The 19,844-nt window shown below is 48.0% G+C and overlaps 1 protein-coding gene across 12 annotated transcripts in view; it reads left to right on the forward strand.

The window, feature by feature from the left end:
- FRMD4A (FERM domain containing 4A) overlaps nucleotides 1-19,844 on the forward strand; it is a 452,880-nt gene that overhangs the window by 398,246 nt on the left and 34,790 nt on the right. For 11 of the 12 annotated variants that reach the window (XM_077169372.1, XM_077169370.1, XM_077169369.1 and 8 more), the window contains exons 16-22: nucleotides 2,090-2,212; nucleotides 5,856-6,084; nucleotides 9,373-9,429; nucleotides 11,810-12,047; nucleotides 12,733-12,900; nucleotides 15,218-16,068; nucleotides 18,284-18,380. In XM_077169372.1, the coding sequence (XP_077025487.1) occupies nucleotides 2,090-2,212; nucleotides 5,856-6,084; nucleotides 9,373-9,429; nucleotides 11,810-12,047; nucleotides 12,733-12,900; nucleotides 15,218-16,068; nucleotides 18,284-18,380 (1,763 nt within the window). The remainder of the gene's footprint in view (nucleotides 1-2,089; nucleotides 2,213-5,855; nucleotides 6,085-9,372; nucleotides 9,430-11,809; nucleotides 12,048-12,732; nucleotides 12,901-15,217; nucleotides 16,069-18,283; nucleotides 18,381-19,844) is intronic. The other variant, XM_077169378.1, reaches the window with a different exon arrangement.

Below are 19,844 nucleotides of genomic sequence, written 5' to 3' on the forward strand. Positions count from 1 at the left end.
GTTGGTCCCAGAAAATATAACTTGGGAGAAACCCAGCAGGCAGACAACTCCTGGGGCATTCTCCTCTGGTTCTTCCCACCAGCGTTTCTTGGCTGATGGGGGGCAGAGGGCAGGGAGAAGCTTGCTTTTGCTGTTCTGTGCTGTGGTTTCACTGCATCAGATACATCCCTCCTCACTGCTCCCGGCTCCAAGCAGCGCCATGAGGGCTGGGGGTGGAGCTGCATTGTTCAGTGCAGGGGGAAGAGGCAGAGCCATGCTGGGTGCTTCAGTCCCTTCTCTCTGTGACTTGGGTTACATGTTCAAATCAAATCACGTTTCTGGAGAATCAAGGCTTTGGTTCAAATACTTTCAAGTGTGTGGCAAAAAATCTTTAGCCAGTCCTCTCCTGCCTTTTAAATTTTACTTAGCCTTAAAACCACAGACACTTCAGAGTCATAAATCAATGGCAATTTTAACAACTGTTTCCTCCTTCTTGGAAGTTTCAAGGTAAAAAAAAGTCCTAACAATATGAAGTCCTCAGGATGTTGTGTTATTACAGACAGGCTCTAAGGGAAACAGTTAAAATGTTGCAGAATAAACACATAACTAACTACTCAGGAGACATTTGAACCACATTTTTTTTAAGAAGAAAAAAAATCAGGGCAGAAAATTGCAGAGCCTTTCATCCTCGAATAGTTGCCTATTGTGCTCTGAAATGCTTATACAGAAGAATAGAAAAGTCTGAGGGTTCATTTCTTGGCAACCTGAATAGAGAAGGGAAGAGACCCAAAAGAGTGGGTGAGTATGTGCGCTCCCTTCTGCCGTCCCATATACACGTGCATGTGTGGGCACACATGCGTGCACACTCACATGTGCACGCACACTCACAGGTACACATGTGTGTGTGCACATGCATGCACACGCACAAGCAGGCGGCAGTGGAGGGAGCCTACATTGGAGTTGGATGCTGTGGGCTTTCCCGCCTATAGGGTCCTCGGGACCAGGCTGTCCAGTGCAAAGCTTCCTATGTGCCCCGAGAGGAGACTGCTGCTCGCTAATCTGTCATGACAGCCTCACGTCTTCATGCAGCATCTGCCTCGATTTGAGACTAGGAAGTTTGCCAGAACTTGCCAACTTTATCACCAGTGCCACACTGCAGCTCTCCCCACTTTCTCTTGAATCTGGAAGCTTCTCTATGTAGTTGATGACACAACTTGGCTTAGCTGCTAATTCCAATGTGATCTCTCCTCAGCCCCAAAGTAAGCAGGGCTATGGAGCCTAATTCCAGTCCTAGCATCCCCCAAGAGCCTCAGACTTTGCTCTGTTGTCATGAAATTCTCTCAACCAACTTCATGTCATTATACTCATGACAGTTAGATTTACAGAGCCCAAAATATACACGTGCCAGATTTTTCTTTTCTCAAATAGCCTTGTCAATAAAATGGATTCATTTCCAGTTTCTACTCAGATTCCTATCTGTGTACTAGTTAGTTTCTTTCAAGCTCAGCCTGTTTCTTTAGCATCTGGCCAGAGTGGAATCACTTATTATTCGTCTTCAGTTTCTAAATTATGTGGCAATGCACTTTTCTGGGATTTGTCCTCTAGATACCACTAGAAAATTCATTTGAAAACCCTTCACGTGTAGATCGTTGCGAGGGAATATTTGAGGCAGTGGGTGGAACACAGGGCTGGCAGTGAGAGAGCCGAGGGCATGCGTTAGCTCTGACTGGCATCGGACCCGGTGGACAGGCAGCAGACACTCGGGGGCACTGATCACATTAACGAGTGCATGATAGGTCTGATCGTGAAAATCAACGGTCATCTTATTTACTGTATAGGAATTTATTTTAGAAAAAACTTTTCCATCTATCTCCATTCTGTAAAGAAAGGGCTCCTCGCCTCCATTTTGAAATGAAATTTCCTTGCAGTGCCTTGTGTTTAGATGCATTTCTAACGTGAAACTTCTGCCCTGGGCACTGAATGGATGGGCCGCGGTGTGTGCATACATGAGCGTGTGTGTGTGCGTATGTGCATGTGCGTGCATGTCATGGAAAGCGGGTGTGTGCCGTGCTCTGTTTTAACCCCCCTCCATGGCTCTTCACTCACACAGGAGCTCACGGGCAAGCTGCCCGTGGAATACCCGCTGGACCCGGGGGAGGAGCCGCCCATTGTTCGGAGGAGGATTGGAACTGCCTTCAAGCTGGATGAGCAGAAAGTCCTGCCCAAAGGAGAGGTACCGCTTCTTTTCTCTCTGCTGGAGAGCCTCACGTGACTGTCACTGTCCTTTTAGGGTCTGTTTCTTGGGACTTTCTGGATTTCTAGAATGGCAACTTCATTTCTACCCAGTTTCTTTCTCCTTACCTTTTCTGGAGATGGCTGCAAGTCATCTTCAGATGACAGTTCCCTTTGGTGGGTCGGTTTGCCTGCATGAGGCCAGGCATTCTAGATTCGTTTGAAGGTGCGTGTCCAGCATCAGAGGCCCTATCACGGGTCACTCAGCTCAGGGAGAACATTCCAGAAATACTCAGGCACACTTGCGTTGTTAACGGCCACCTAGCCCTTTGTTACTCAGAGACAAGCCAAGCTCCTGGCATGTGCGAAGGAAGCTAGCAGAGGAAGGGGTGTGCAGCAGGGTCACCAGGGGGCGATGCCATTGGAGGGGACGAATAGCAGGCCTGTGAGCCGGTGTCTCCTGCCTGTCTGTGCTCAGAGGAGCCCCTGACACGTGTCTCACCCGTCCTCTTGGAACCGAACACTGGTGGAGCCTACGGAGGGCCACTTTGGAGGGGAAAAACAAACAAAGAAAAACTTGAGTCTCCGGCAGGGTGACAAGTATCCAGCCTCAGCCCAAAGGCAATTAAAAGGCCCGATGTCCAGAAGACATCTTCCCAAATCCATTCTGAACAAAGTTACCAACCAAATGTCATTGCACATTTTAATAGTCGATAATTTTTGGTATTTGAACATCAAAAACAGCAGGAATCTGAGACAGTGGAAGAGGGAACTCTTACTCATTTTTAGTCCCTTACAAGCGATGAAAAGAAATTGGGCTTCTCATGTCATATCTGCGTGGGGCAGGTTGGGGGCAGGACGCAGCAAAGCTCTGGGTCAAGGCAGATGGTGGATGGCTGGAATTGGCCCAGCAACAGCAGGCCCCCAGGGACTGACCGGTGGACACTCCAGAGCTCTTCAACCAAACATAGAGCTCCACCAGACAGTTTTCCTCTTCCGTAAAATGAAGCATGTACTTCCTCTGCCTCTGGCTGTCACTGGGATTAAATGCGCTGGTGTGGGGCATAAAACATTTAATTCCGTACTTGTAACCTGCTTGATGTTTGAGAAATGTCAGCTGCCTGAATGGGAGATTCAATGCTGCAGAAAGGGTACAGAGCCTGCAGTGGCCCAGTGTTTGTTTCACTCAGATTAGAGCTGGGGAGGGGGATGGATTCTAGGACATTGTTGGCTGGACATTTTTCAGGTCTGCCTGGCCCTATGAATTGCCTGGGGAGCCTTGCCTCCCCCGTCACCGACAGATACCTGGCCCTGACCTTGGAAACAGTGCCCCCGTTTGCAGGGAGACCCCACACTCTGTGGCCCCTCTCACAGCCTGCCCCCCTTGCTGCACTGTCATGCCTTCCCGTGTAGGGTGGCCTTAGTTCCCCGAGAATTCCATGTGCCATGTTTGCCTCCTTGTGCATATTATCTTTAATATGGAGAGCCCACAAAATTAGGCAGCAAGCCACAGAATTCCTCTAGGGGAGGATGGAATCTCCCTGGCTCTATTGCAGCTCCGTTTCCCACTGGAAATGTGCTTTGCTCCCTGCATATCCACCAGGTGGCCCCCAGAGATGGGGTGGTGGCCCAGCGCTGTCAGGCTTAAGCAGCAGGCATAGGTCCTGGGCTTGCGCAGGCCTGTGGGTCAGCGTCTGGGGCCGTGGCTCTCCTTACAGCCCAGGGCCAAACTGCTGGGTGGAGTCAAAACTCACACAACAGCCTTTGTCCTTGGTCACGTGTTTGTTTCAAGACCTGGGTGGGAGTTCCTGTTAATAATATCCCTCTCCGGAGGAGCGCACAGAAGCAGCCTGCATGGAAGGAACTGCAAGGGGTTTATTATCTCCTAGGTGGTTCTCTTTAATTGGTTCGTTTTCCTCACCCCTGGTCCCAGTTCCCTTCAGGCTTAAAGGGCTGGAAAGTAAATAAACTGCAGCTAAGAATTGTGTCTTTGGTGGAGGCAGCCAGCCTGGTGAATTGTGTCAGAGGCAGGAATGTTCTGTTTGGCCACTAAGTAGGAATATGAGTTGATTCCAGAAAAAGTAAGATGGCCATCTGTTCCTGATAGTCAGGTCAGCTGGGACAAGAGGCCTGCCTCTGCCTCCCCCATCTGTGCTGGTCGCTGCTTTCTGAGGTCTGGGTGGAGGCTCCCAGGAGCACTGGACGGCTGGTGCCTGCTCCGTGCTGGGAGCGGCCAGACATGGGCCTACCTTAACCTTAAACCTGTGGGTCAGGGCAGGCCTGGGGCAGGGAGTTTTCACTGGGGAACAAAGTGAACAGCTGGGCAGCTTTGGAGGATTCTGCATTCCCCACAAATCCTCACACGCACAGAGCTGCCTCCTCACCCCCATCTGGTGGATGGGTAGGACTGGAGCAGGGCCATGTCAGCGCAGAGATGGGCAGGCATGGCAGGGCTGTGGCAGGGCTGTGGCAGGTGGCTGTGGCAGGGCTGTGGCAGGTGGCTGTGGCAGGGCTGTGGGAGGGCTGTGGCAGGTGGCTGTGGCAGGGCTGTGGCAGGTGGCTGTGGCAGGGCTGTGGGAGGGCTGTGGCAGGTGGATGTGGCAGGGCTGTGGCAGGTGGCTGTGGCAGGGCTGTGGGAGGGCTGTGGCAGGTGGATGTGGCAGGGCTGTGGCAGGTGGCTGTGGTGTGGCTGTGGCAGGGCTGTGGGAGGTGGATGTGGCAGGGCTATAGCAGGGGAGCATGGCTAGCAGGTACATCCACTACAGAGGAGACGCTGGCCAGCAGGGATACCCAGATTAAATGCACCGTCCACAGGTTTGCCCTGTGGGTCCCCCTGGCGTTTTCTGACAGCTACAGCTGATTTTCACCAGGGGCCAAAGCTCTGAATGAGGATAAAAGTCTTCTATCTACTCCTGGCCCAGTGAGACCAAGGTGGGAGGAGGCTACAAAAGGTAGAAGAGAAGGAGGGAGAGGACAGGGCCCAAAATGCATCTGAGGGCTGCATGGAAAGCCGCCCCCCACCACCCGGGCACCTCATGGGCCCCTCCTGCCCAAGCAGGCTTAGTGAGTAAATGGGTGGGGGAGGACAGCAGGAGCTTCCGAAAGATGCGTGGGGTCAGTAGGGACGTGTTGCAGGTAAGGGCCCAGAGGACGTGAGATGGAGTGAGCACGCGGGAAGGCAGCATGTGGAGGAGACCCTCCAGGAGCCAGCCTGCAAGAAAGGATGGCTCTGGGCAATGCTGCCTCTGGCCCAGGATTGAAGGGAAATTGCAACCCAAAGGCTCCTGAATCCCATGAAGGCTTTGTCTTCATAGAGCTTGTGGGGATGGTAGAAATGAAGCCACATGGCCCCAACGCCTGCAGCCTGGAACTTTCTGCTTCTTCACTGTGGTGCTAGTGTATGGGCAAACGTTTGTGCCCAGATTCTCTGGGTGTGCCCAGCCCCTCGGATCCAGCGCTTCTAGGAAGGGGGCACTGTGTTCCCACTGCGGGTCAGCTTAGGGTGAGCTCCTGGGACTCTGCAGAGTGTCTCCTGGTGGGGGGGGGGGCGGAGGAGATCATCACCTGGGGGGCGGGAGGCGAGGGCAGGACCATCTCCCGCTCAGCATCCTCACTAATGGAAGCCATGGCTTTCCCTCCCACAGGAGGCCGAACTGGAACGCCTGGAACGAGAGTTTGCCATCCAATCCCAGATCACGGAGGCCGCCCGCCGCCTGGCCAGTGACCCCAATGTCAGCAAAAAGTTGAAAAAACAAAGGAAAACCTCATATCTGAATGCACTGAAGAAGCTGCAGGAGATCGAGAATGCAATCAACGAGAACCGTATCAAGTCTGGGAAGAAGCCCACCCAGAGGGCTTCGCTGATCATAGACGGTGGGTGCAGACCCCCCTGGGCCCCTCGCAGCATCCCCCATAGCTCCCCTGCCCTGGGGCCCGAGGAGCCAAAGCCCAGCTCCCTGTGGTACCTGAGCTAGTTGCTTTCCATCTTGTACCTTGATTCTTCCATCCATAAAGTGGAGTTCATAAGTCCAGATACCAGAGGAGAGAAATAAAGCACACCAGGACCCCAGATGAAAGGAACTAGACACATCAAATGGTATCCATAGCTATTTCCCACCTCCCCAGGAGAACCTGCTATGGGGAGCAGGCAGTACTCTTCTGGTCCTCCCCGCAAGCTGAGCGAACTGCACCAGCCCAGCTGCAAGAGTGAGAAGCTGAGCCACTGGCAGGTCCAGGGCTCCTGTCACCCTTGCCCAACAGGGCAGGCAAGGTGGCCTGGCTGGAGTGTCTCCAGCTCTCCCTGCACCTCTCTGCCCAGCCCCCAGCCTGGCTGTTTGCAGAGGTTTCCTCTCCCAGCCAGCTCTCTGCCCAGCCCCCAACCTGGCTGCTTGCAGGGGTTTCCTCTCCCAGCCAGAATTGCCTCCATTGGAGCTGAAGCTGGGCGGACTTGGAGCACCCCCCTCTGATTATCAACAGCTCTGAGCTGGGGCAGGGATTAGGAGTTTGGGTGGTTATAGAGGAAAGGCCCAACAATGCATCAACAAACATAAAACTCCCCCAAAGTGTTATAATCCTTCATTTTTCTGTTCAGTGAATTCTTTAAAATATCTCTCAAGTATTCATTCTCAGTTAGGCCTGCTTTTCCTCGAGGAACTTAAGAATAGCATCTTCCCCGCTATCTTGTGCTACTGCTTTGAGCTAAGAATATAGCTTTGCTCCCTCCCCCACCTCCCTCCGGAGCTTTGCTCAGCCCTGTCCTCTGTCTCGTGCTTCATTTGGTACCAACTCTCTCTGCCCCTCGAAGGCACAGGGGGTTCGGGCTCTGAGGAAAACATCCAGCAAGACCAACCGAGCAAAGCCCGTTGGGGGGGTGGGGCGGGCAGGTGTGGGAGCCTGCAAGGGTGAGGTCTCAGTGGGGTACAGGGCAGGTGCCCACTCTCCTGCCTGCCCCGGGGCAGTTTTCAAAGCATTAGCTGTGCAGACTGGTGAATCCTCCTGCCATGTCGACAGACATTTTTTTTTTCTTTTTCTCATTGTGGAAAAGTATACATAACATAAAAATCACTTTAGCAACTTTTTGTGTAGATAAAACTTTTTATTTTGAAATAATTTTAGATTTATTGAAGAATTGCAAATTAGTACAGAGTACTTATGTATAGCCTTCACTCAGCTTCCCCTAATGTTAACGTCTTTTTTAAAAAATATTTTTATTGACAGATCTTCACACACAGACAGTCCATACGTGGTGTTCGGTCAGTGGCTCACAATGTTATCACGTAGTTGTGTATTCATCACCTGGATCTTTTTTTTTTTTTAGAACATTTGCATCACTCAAGAAAAAGAAATAAAAAGAAAAAAGAAAAAACTCACATCCCATACCCCTTAGCCCTCCCTCTCATTAACCACTAGTATTTCCATCTACCCAATATATTTTACCCCTTATCCCCCGTTTTTTTATTTGTTATCCATATTTTTTTACTTATCTGTACATACCGTAGATAAAAGACATAAGGTTTTCACATTCACACAGTAACATCGTGAAAGTTAAAAATTATACATTGTCTTCAAGAATCAAGGCTACTGGGACACAGCCCAACAATATCAGGCACTCCAATCCACCATAAACTAAAAAGGGATGTCTATGTAATTCATAAGAATAACCTCCAGGGTAACCTCTCAACACTGTTTGAAATCTCTTAGCCACTGAAACTTTATTTTGTCTCTTTCTGCCTTCTCCCTTTTGGTCAAGAAAGCTTCCTCAATCCTATAATGCAGGGTCCCAGCTCATCCTGTGAGTTCTGTCCCACATTGCCAGGGAGAGTTATACCCCTGGGAGTCATGTCCCACATAAGAGGGGAGGGCAGTGAGTTCACGTGCCAAGTTGGCTTAGAGAGAGACACTACATCTGAACAACAAAAGAGGTCCTCTGGGGGTGACTCTTAGGCATAATTTTTAGTAGGCGTAGCCTATTCTTTGCAGGAATAAGTTTCATAACCCAAGATCAGGGCTTGGCCCATTGATTTGGTTGTTCCCACTGCTTGTAAAAATATCAGAAATTCTCCCGGTGGTGAAGTTGACTATTTCCTCCTTTCTCCCCAGTCCCCCAAGGGGACTTTACTTCAGCCATTTTAAAGTGACAGCTCTGTGGCATTAAGTACATGGACAATGGGTAACTTTTGCCACCACAACTATTTCATCATCAAATGGAAACTCCTTCCCCCCTCTGTCCACCCATGGTCACATTTTTTTTGCTTATTCTAAGTATTTCATATAAGAGAAATCACACAAGAGCTGTCCTTTTGGGTATGGCTCATTTTACTCAACATGACGTCATTAAGCTTTACCCTTGTGGTCACATGCAGCAGAACTTCATTCCTTTTTATACTGCCATTTTATTAAAGCCCAAGAATATACTTTCCCTTTTTTGTTTTCTCTTGAAATCGTGTTTTCATCACGAGGACCCACTTGAGTTAGAGAAGCTATTAGAACTCCCCTTAGTTCCTTAGTGTGATTTTTTTTTTATTTCAAGAGAAAAAAACTCTGCCAGGGGAGCAGAGTAACCTTGAGCAAACCTCTTCCCAAGATATGCCTGCATTTAGAGAGGGTACTGCTTACTGTCTGCCTCTTGGGGATGTTCACCCAGTTAATTGAATGGTGTCTATAAAAACAAGCTTCTGAGAGACAGAGGCTGTATTTAGCAGGCTGGTTCTCTCTACTAGTGACTTGAGAAGTTTATTGTGAAGCTGTTTATTATCAAATGAGCAAAGCACAGTTCCTTACCCTAGTTTTGCGTTTATAGGATAAGTAGCAGTTTACTTCCTCCGGTGAGTTAGAACACGCCCGCATTTATGCTGGAACAAGGATGTGGCTGAGTCAGGCCGGGGCAGCGTTTATATTGGGTCTTCTGTGATGCCGTGTGTTCTCTGAGAAAACAGGCGTGCACACACGCACACGCCATCACACACGGGGTGGCGAGGATGAGCCCATGACCCACCATGGGCACCGTCAAAAGAAATGCCGCACAGCAATCTGATTATATTTCAGGGGTTCTTTCTGACTAGACAGAGAAGGAGAGGGGAGGGTGACAAACACGATTCCTCCAGATAAAGCTTTGTGCCATATGCTAACAAACGCACGGCCTTTGGCCTTTTGTCTTCTCAGATGGAAATATTGCCAGTGAAGACAGCTCCCTCTCAGACGCCCTTGTTCTCGAGGACGGTAGGTTGTCTATCGCCTGCTTGGACATCTGGAGTACAGAGTGAACCGTGATTAGGCTGCGTGTCATCTGGGGCCAGTGTCGTGAAAAGGCAGGGCCAGCTCAAGAGGGCAGCCTGCATGCTCTGCGAGTTCTGTGGTTCCCAGGATTCACGGATCTGGTGTGGGCAGTGCACTCAAGCGCCCGGTTATTGGGATTTTAGTCTTTCCCGTGGCCCATAGGTAAGATCTGAGGCCATATTCTGAGCCGTGATTCCCCCTGGCATGGCCCCAGGTGGTGGAAGGAACAAAAAGAACTTATCAACCTTCCTGAGACTACGTGAAATTGAAAGGGGAAATGGCCCTTCAGATGCCTGTTCAGGCCACGAAAGTCGCCGTATTATTCCCCACCAACTTCGAAAAAACCCAGTTTCCTTGGGAAATTCTTAGAAAAACAGACTTGATCGCCCTCAGCCAGAGGGGAGGAAATAACACTGGGCGGGTGCCATCTCCGCCAGTGAAGCCAGTGGATGGCAAAGCAGAAAATGTGGGCAGCCGGGCATTAATTACATGGAAATACACTAGGTGGCAGTTAATGTTTCCCCCTCTAGGCAAACCTCAGGCTGGCAGGGATGATGAGTGGCTCTTCCGATGGAGCAAAACATTAAAGGGTCTACCTGAGCTGAAGCAATAATGAAAACTGCAGTAAAAATAACAATTGCTGCCGAGGCAGAGAAGGCGGATTATAATACTGCCACTGTCTGCTTCCTTATATGGGTCGGAAGGAAATGGGGTCAAGGGCATTTGAAGGGCATCAGCCCCAGCCGTGTTACACGTATGGAGTGTCTCTGTGCACCCCATCTCCCAGAAGAAAGAACCAGAATAATGTCCCAGGTTTCCTTTGTAAAAGTGGAGCTAGGGACAACACCAGTGGTAGGGGAGTTGAGGAATGGATGTTGGTGGGATGGCATTAGCTGATTTTGATCCATCACGTGTGATAAATTTCCTCCCCCATGCCCAGACTTTCACGCCCACCTTCCAGAGCATGTTGTCCCTTTGCAGCCTCTCTGTCTAATGGTCTTACCTTGACTGGTGAGCGCCAAGAAGGAGTGAAGTATAGAGTATGTTTCAAGGCTGTGGGATGGAGAAGTAGTCTGTGAAAAGACAGCTGGAAATGGGTTTAGGACCAAGCAGGAAGTGGCTGGGGTTTCCAAGATCTGGCTGTGAGTGTTTTCCTCTCAAACTCTCACCTCTTCCTTCATAAGGCTCAGCTGACTTCTCTCTCTTCTCTGTGCCACCCTGAAGCAGCTTATCACCAGATATGAGAGCCCTCAACCCCTCCCCAGCCTTTGATATATGATAACTCTGCCAAATTGATATTCCTGAAACAGTATTTTCATCCTGACACCTCCTAAGTTTTCCTGTGACTTTCAGACCAGACCCTGACCCCTAAGCCCAGAACCCAAGGCCCTCTATCAGTTGAGACTCCCTGCTCATCACTGTGCATACCAGAGGTCTGCCAAACTCGCCACAGCTCGCGGCTTCTCCCCTTGCTGCTCGTCATCAGCTGCCACCCCAGCAGGTGTCCCTGCGGCCCTCAAAGTCCCTGAGCTCTGATGCCTGGTCTTTCCTTCCTCCCCTCCCCACCAGCCTACACTTCTCAATGCCCTCTACCACCAGCCCCACCCACAGCTCCTTCCGTGACGGAGTTTGCTTTCTCCCAAAGTCATCCGCCCAGTGATTTGTTAGATTATTGCCCCACTGAAGGCAAGGGGGTGAGCTTCTAGCCAAATTACTATTTGTAGCCCATCTCCTTCCCAAAGGATTTAAGGCATTTTCCAAATTAAAATATCATATAGAGAAAACATGAAGACAATGTAGATAGTTCTGGAAGAAAGCAGATAGAGTAGACACCTAGAATTACACATAACAAGTATACCTACATTCATTTTCTGCAACAGACGTTTACCAAGCACCTCCTGTGTGGTCCACTCGCATTCTAGATGCCCAGGAGATAGCAGTGAATAAAACAATTCTCCCTGCCCTTGTGGAACTTAAACTCCCCCAAAGCAAATAACACACTTAATGTCTACTGAAAGAGAATGTAACGTATAATAACACTATGTTTTGCTGTTTGGTATCATCATTCGCTTACCTTTTTAAATTCAGACTTCATTCCATTTGTGGCTAACTGAAAGGGACACACCTCTTCCCATTTAATTCTGCCTCAAGTTGAGGATTAGCTTGTCCTGGTTTGGCTTGATGTGTGTTGACGTGCCTCGGCACCTGGGGAAAGAGTCCTGGGGCTCCTAAAGGAGTGGACTGGCTGGCGGGCTCCGGGATTTGATTTGGGTCTTGGGGAAGGATGGCCCGGTTCAGTCCCTCTGTCTTTCTATCTGTGCAGAAGATTCTCAGGTTACCAGCACAATATCCCCCTTACCATCTCCTCACAAGGGACTCCCTCCTCGGCCACCATCGCACAGCAGGCCTCCCCCTCCCCAGTCCCTGGAGGGCCTCAGGCAGATGCACTATCACCGGAACGACTATGACAAGTCCCCCATAAGGCCCAAAGTGTGGAGTGAGTCTTCCTTGGATGAGCCTTATGAGAAGGTCAAGAAGCGCTCCACCCACGGTCACTCCAGGTGAGCAGGGCTGGGTCACGAAGGTCAAATGAGGCCACTGGGAATGCTTGGAACCCACCAAGTGGCTGTCCCAAGTAGCATCCACAGATGACCCATTGCCTTCTTCGGGGATTCGCCTTACAACAGGTTTGTGCACACAGCGCCTTCTGCTGCCTACTCTTTGGAGGTGCAGGTGGGTCATTTGAAGGAAAGCTGGGGGTTTGGCTCACAATCAATGTGGTGGCAGATGGCTTTAATGCTGTTAGATTCCTAGGAAATCTCAGGTAGCACTATTGCAAAATGGCAAGTGAGGGTTCACGCATGTGAATCCCAGAGCGGTTCAGAGCAGAATTCTGCAGCCAAACAGTTGTAAACTTAGCTCTGCATTACCAGATCATGACTTGCTGATAGTTTGAAGGGGTTTTTTGGAAGGCAAGATAAAATTCTCAGGAGGCATTTTTGGTCTGTTTGTTATTTCCTTTCATTACATCCTACAAAGCTCCACAGGAATAACACAAAGAGACAAGGGTCTTCCTCCCACAATGCCTTAGGGGTCAGGGATATGGATCCCCCACCCCCACCCCCTGGGGGAAGTTGAGGCCAGAGAGGAGGCCTGTGGGAGCAGGGTAGGGGTATCCCAAGGTTCATCCCTGCGGACTGGTGCATTTTTCTCTGGAGTGACCAGCCTGGCCCCCTTGGTTTACAGCAGCCACAGGCGCTTCCCCAGCACGGGGAGCTGTGCGGAAGCAGGCGGGGGGAGCAGCTCCCTACAGAGCAGCCCCATTCGAGGCCTCCCTCACTGGAACTCCCAGTCCAGCATGCCGTCCACCCCAGACCTGCGGGTCCGGAGTCCCCACTATGTCCGCTCCACCAGGTGAGTCTGCTGAGCCTTGGGCCACTCCCTGCACTTTCCCAGACCTTCCTTCATAGAGATTTGTCCCCTGTGTTTTCTTCTGAGTTTCACGGTTTTAGGTCTTAAAGTGTAGGTCTTTGACCTATTTTTTGTTCATTTTTGCATATAGTGGAAGGTTAGGGCCCAGCTTCATTCTTTTACATGTGAATATCCAGCTGTGCCACTACCGTTTGTTGAAGGGACTGTTCTTTCCCGCACTGAATGGTCTTGGCACCATTGTAGAAAACCAGCTGACCACAGATGTGAGAGTTTATCTCTGGGCTCTTGGATCTGTTCCTTTGGTCTCTGTGTCCATCCTATACTAGTACGACGCTATTTTAATTACTGTAGCTTTGTTGTGAGGAAGTATGAAGCCTCCTACATTGTGCTTCCTTTTCAAGATAATTTATTTTGGGGGCCCCTTAAAGTTCCATATGAATTTTATGACATGTTTTCCATGACAGTGTTTTTCAAAGAACACTGTTGGGATTTCCATAGGGATCACATTGAATCTGTATATCATTTAGGGTAGTATTCACATCTTAACAACATTAAGTCTTCCAACCCATGAACACAAAATGTCTCTCCCTTTATTTAGGTCTGATTTAGTTTCTTTTGGCAATGTTTTGAAGTTTTCAGTTCACAAAAGTCTTGCACCTTCTTGATTAAATTCTTTCTTAATTTTTAAATTCTTTCTGATGCTATTGTAAATGGAATTGTTTTTCTTAATTTCCTTTTTTGGATTGTTCTTTGCTAGCATGTAGAAATACAACTGAATTTTGTGCGATGATTTTGTATCCTGCAACTTTGCTGAATTCATTTATTAGCTCTAACAGTTTGCTTTGTGGATTCTTTAGAGTTTTCTAGAATACAAGATTACATCATCTGCCAACAGAGATAGTTTTACTTCTTCCTTTTCAGTCTGGATGCTTTTTATTTCTTTTGCTTGCCTAAGTGTTCTGGCTAGAACTTCCAGTACAATGGTGAATAAAAAATGGTAAAAGCTGGCCTCCTTCTCAAGTTCCTGGCCTTACAGGAAAAACTTTGTCTTTCATCATTGAATGTTACATTAGCTGTGGATTTTTCATAAATGCTCTTTATCATGTTGAAGTTCTCTTCTTATTTTTCTGAGTGTTTTTATCATGAAATGGTGTTAGATTTTGTTAAATGCTTTTTCTGCATCTGTTGAAAGCAGTGTGGTTTTTTCCTTTTATTCTATTAATATGGTAAATTATATTGGTTGATTTTCTTGTGTTGACCCACCCTTACATCCTTGGGATAAATCTCATTTGGTGATGCTGTACACTTCTCTTAATATGCTGCTGAATTCTATTGGCCCGTATTTTGTTGAGGATTTTTTGCATATATATTCATAAGGGATATTGGTCTCTTGTTTTATTTTCTTGTGTCTTTGTCTGGCTTCAGTATCAGGCTAACGCTGACCTCATAGAATGACTTAGGACATGTTACCTCCTCTTCAACTTTTACAAGAGTTTAAGAAGGATCAGTGTTATTTCTTCTTCTAATGTTTGGTAGAACTCACAGTAAAGCCATCTGGTTCTTAACTCTTTGCTGATATATTTGGTTGTTTTTGTTTTTTGTGTGTGTTTTTTTGTTGTTCTTGTTTTGGTAGGTTTTCTATTATTGCTTCAATATCCTTATTTGTTATAGGGCTATTTAGGTTGTTTTTTATTATTATTATTTTTTCTCGAATCAGTTTTGGTAGTTTGTGGGTTTTTAGGTACAGGTTAGGTGCATCATTCAGTTTTAAGTGTCATATTCCACCAACCTTTCATTTTAGTGACTCCACTGGGGAATGGAAATCTAGCCTAATTGTATAAAGTACCTATTGAACTGTTTTCCGACCTACAAAAATGGGAACATCATATGGTTTAACACAATACTATGAGTGATTATCTTGGTTTTCCATCTATAGAATACCTATTCACCTTTAAATAATTTTTTGAAAACCCCAGATACTGGGACTTTTTTTTCCCAGAAGAAAACCTTATGTGAGTCCTGTGTCCTCTCAGTCCTACTTTCCACTCCCAAAGTGGGGCCTCTGGGCTGGGTCTCCAGAGGTGACCTGTCCCTTCCACCTGTCCTCATATGGGAACAAAATGAAGCATCTACATTCCTAGGACATCTCTGCCTTAGAATTTTAATTCCTAGATACCCACTTGGGGGAGGGTCTGAGCCCACCTTGTATTTTACTGTTTCCTAGGTCTAACTATTGGAGGGCCCCCACCTTATCCTTCCCCTCTGCACCCTCAGTCCAACCCCAGCATCTCCTCCTCAGGTCGGTAGACATCAGCCCGACGCGACTGCACAGCCTCGCACTGCACTTTAGGCACCGGAGTTCTAGTCTGGAGTCCCAGGGCAAGCTCCTGGGCTCCGAGAACGACGCTGGGAGCCCCGATTTCTACACCCCAAGGACTCGTAGCAGCAACGGCTCGGACCCCATGGACGACTGTTCCTCCTGCACCAGCCACTCCAGCTCGGAGCACTACTACCCAGCGCCGATGCACCCCAACTACTGCACGCTGGCCGAGGACTCGCCGTCCAAGGCCCGCGCGCGGCAGCGGCAACGGCACCAGTCGGCTGGCGGCCTGGCCTCGTCCAACTCCGGGAGCATGCCCAACCTGGCGGCGGCGCGGGCCGCGGGCCCTGGGGTCTACCTGCACAGCCAGAGCCAGCCGAGCTCGCAGTACCGCATTAAGGAGTACCCGCTGTACGTGGAGGGCGGCACCACGCCCGTGGTAGTGCGCAGCCTGGAGAGCGACCAGGAGGGCCACTACAGCGTCAAGGCCCAGTTCAAGACGTCCAGCTCCTACACGGCCGGCGGCCTCTTCCGGGAGGCCTGGCTGGGCGACGAGGCCGACGCGGGGCGCTTGACGCCGTCGCGCTCGCAGGTGCTGCGGACTCCGTCTCTGGGTCGCGAGAGCGCCGGTGACAGGGGCGCAGGTCGGGCCGCGGTGTCGGACGAGCTGCGCCAGTGGTACCGCCGCTCGGCCGCCGCGCACAAGGATCACGGGCGCCCGGCTCACGCCAGCCCCGACAGCGGCGCCCCGCACAGCGCCTCCTCCCAGAGCACCTTCGTGGCGCACAGCAGGGTCACCAGGATGCCCCAGATGTGCAAAGCCACGTCAGGTGAGGCGTGAGGGGGGTGGGGATGCTTTGGTCATTGGGGAGCTTCCAGGAGGTCTCCTGAAATAGGCGAAGAGAGAAGATATTGTTATCTCCAGGAACTTCCCATCAGATGTCAAGTCTCCAGGCCCATCCCTACACCCCTTCCCATTCTACTCTGATTTTGCAGCAGGATGAAAAATTTGAGTGGATTCTGGAGGGCTTGGGTGTGCATCCGACTCTCCACAGTGGGCAGGCCCAACTCTCTCCAGTGAATAGAGATTCATTGTCCTTCCAGCCACTTTTATCCCTAAACAGAGAAATCTAAGAAAGTTATGGGATGTCACGTCTCCAGGTTTATCCATTCAGAGGTGAACTGTACCCCGTGAAGAATGAGGTATTAGCAGGTTAGAGGACCCTGTTGCACTCTTGCCAGTGAAAGCTGGGTTTGGGGGTTGGTTGGGTCTTGAAGCCCTGAGATTTGGCCAGTGGAGGCAGAATGTCAATGGAATGAAGTGCCTGAGTTCTGCATTGAACAAAGCCAGTTATCTGTGACAACTGATAACTGCTGCTCACTTTCCCATTTTGATAAGATACAACCACAAAGTAATGTTTTCAGAGTGCTTTCAGTACCTGATAATCAAATTAAGGTTTACCTTATATTTTTGCTCTCAGAGCACTGAGCAGTACTGAATCAAATAAAAAGTAGAAGAAACCATCCCAGCCCTCAAGAAGTTACCTTCTCTCCACTTTCATTCTCCAAGAAATAACAATGATGATAATAACCAGCATTTATTAAGCTGTGACTATGTGCTGACACTGATTAAGTGTAGAACATATTAACTTAATACAAACACCACAAATAGAGAGGAAGACTTGCAAAGTGATAGTATTCTATAGCCTAACTATAAAAAAAGAAAGCAAGGGAAGATTTGGAGACATAATGAAAATGATAAAAATTGAAAATACCAAAGAGAACCAGAAGCAAATGGAAGGAACTCCAAGTCAGGAATTTGACTTGTGACTGGAGAAAGGGTTGTTTAAGATAAGGGCAAAGGGAAGTGATATTAAAGAAAAGACCTGAGAAGCAGGGCAAAGAGACCAAGCCAAACACCGAGGCATACCCAGCTTCACGTTCCCACATTCTGTCCAGCATCCGCTTTGACTTGTTTGTTGTGCCTCATTGGCCAAATAACAAGCTCCAGGGACCAGAATAAAAATGTCTTGGGCAATCAGGAGTGGGCCCTTGGACATCCAGGTCTTAGAATTTTCTCCATATTCCTTCTTCATCTGTAAACTAAGCCCAGTGAAATTTGTCACTGACTTCCCAGGAAGATTTTGAGAATGAATGAATGAATATGTTATATATACCATTTAAAGAGTGTGATTCCCAGACCCTACTAGAAGAACCAGTGGTTTATAAATACTGTTGACAAAAGAAAAGAGGTGTTTATGTTCTTTTGAAGTTGTAGTATTTATCTAGGAGGTTTGCTTTACTTAGAGAAATCAAGTAAATCTTTTGAAACTTAGATTTAAAAGATTTTAGAAGTTAGGTCAAGTTTACTGATAAAAAAAAAATCCCTTCTCCAAAAAGCAAAGGATGCATTTAAGTATGATTTACTTCCTACTAAAATTTCCCAACTAGACTTCTATATTGCCCATAACAATGAATTCCTAGTGGTAAGATTTTGATAAGCTTTTAAAAGCCCTGCTTCCTTTTTCAGTGAACTATGGTTGGAAATGATAAGTCTGAAATGACAGAGACAGCTAGCTCTGAGGACCTTTCTGGAGGTCCTCTATTCCTAATTGAAGAGAACAATTTTAATATTTGGGCCATATATGGAAATGCCCTGTGGCATAGCTTCCTGGTGTCCAGAGAAATAGGCTCTTCCTGCTTAGCCCTCTCCAAGCTTCTACTCAAAGGACCTAGGTGGGTTTAGTTTCTTTGCTGCTGTGGAAGCCACAACAGTCCCTTTGGGAACGGGGTTGGGGAGCATGGGATACCACATCATGGTATAGATTTGCAATAGATATGTATGTTTGGGGAAAAAAAACATAATTGGCAGGAATTACATAATGGGGGATGTCATCTTCCCCTCTGTGAACTTGCCAGAAGGTCATATCCAGCAGCCCTGGAATAGTGAGTCCTGGCTGCTGGGTTTGTATAGACCACTGAGTCATAAATCCTTCCCCTGTATCTGATCTCCATCTTCTTTCTGCCTTTCCACACTGCCAACAGCTGCCTTACCTCAAAGCCAGAGAAGCTCAACACCGTCAAGTGAAATTGGAGCAACACCCCCAAGTAGTCCCCATCACATCCTAACCTGGCAGACTGGGTGAGTTCCTTTCAGACCTTTACTCCTTGTCCATGTTCTAGACTGTTCCACCAGCTTCCTTGGCAACTAGGAAGAATGTAATATAAGATTGTAGTGGCAAAGATTTATCAGAAGTGATGAATGTTCTTCATCCTGGGCAACTTCATTTTTCAAAAGAAGCACTGTGTTGATGTTACCTCCCACCTCTCTCCTTTTCATCATCTTCCCTTTGGACCAGGAGAATTCTATTTAGTCTCTTTTAAGTAGACAGTGGCCCCTCAGTTTGTGGGGCTGGAAGGAGCAGGAAGTGCAACTGTGCTTCTTTGATCAGAATTTCAGAAAACGTTTTCCCCATGAGATTGTGAGTTCTCAGCATTTGAGTTGGGTTCTGATCATACCCTGGCAGACTGCAAAATGGCAGGCAAGAATAAGAGAGGGGAGAAAGAGAATCACATAGATTAAGTGCCTGCCTGTGCTAGGCCCTGAGCCTAAGGTCATTCTGCATGCTTCTCAGTGGTGCCCATTGTCTCAATACCAGGAAGCCTCTTAAGGAAGAGGCTTAGATCCTGTCCCGTGCCTGGCTAGACACTTGTTCTTAATTAGCAAACAAAAGAGATCAAGTACCTTGAGACCTTGAATAGAAACTGACCCCAGCATAAAGCCAAAAGCCAGCTCCTTTTATAGCTTTAAAATTAGGCCTAAAGTTTTATAATCTAATAAATATTTAGAATCTTGTATTCTGGGGAGCTGGGCAGATAACCTCAGCCCACTTTGATCTGCTGTTGCCCCTTCTGTTTGTTCTGAGAAATCGCCTCTAGAGTGGATGTTAAAATCTATCAACACCTGTTTGGTAAAGGAGTTGCATCTCACTTACTAATTGGCTAGAGCTGGAAGGACACCTCTTCCAGTGGATGGTACCTCCAAGGCTAACCTATCTTATTCAGATAAGGAATTTAGGATCTCAAGATTTCTCTCTGGATCCTCGAAACTTTCCAGTTCATGTCCAGTCTCACCTGATCCAAATAGATGATTGCATTATTGGACTGACAGCAATCTCTGAAATTTATACATGCCTCTCCATCCTTACACATTGAAGCTTGTCTGCATTTCACCACATATATCTAGTGAGGACTCAAGACCAGTCTGAAACAAAAGATATTTTGGTCCTTGAAGTCAACTCTTTTATCAGATCCAGTTGAATTATCATTAACAAACTGCAACCTGTTCTATATGAGGTGATAAGAAGATATGACAAAAGGTGAAAAGTGTCAAAGGCCTGCCTTCCTAACAAAACCAAGGAGGTCTTTTAACTCAGCCAAGGGGGTTGAAAATTCTACTGCATGACTTGCATTATCTGTCACTAACATTTGGGCCTGTAATCAACTGGTCTTTCCAATGTATTAATAAGCTATTAATTATGTCTGTGTCAAATCTTCTCTTTAACATGACCTCTTTTCTCTTCCTTCCTCTGCATTCCCTTGTTCA

The sequence above is a fragment of the Tamandua tetradactyla genome, chromosome 7 (genome assembly GCF_023851605.1).
Source record: "Tamandua tetradactyla isolate mTamTet1 chromosome 7, mTamTet1.pri, whole genome shotgun sequence".
Classification (NCBI taxonomy): domain Eukaryota; kingdom Metazoa; phylum Chordata; class Mammalia; order Pilosa; family Myrmecophagidae; genus Tamandua; species Tamandua tetradactyla.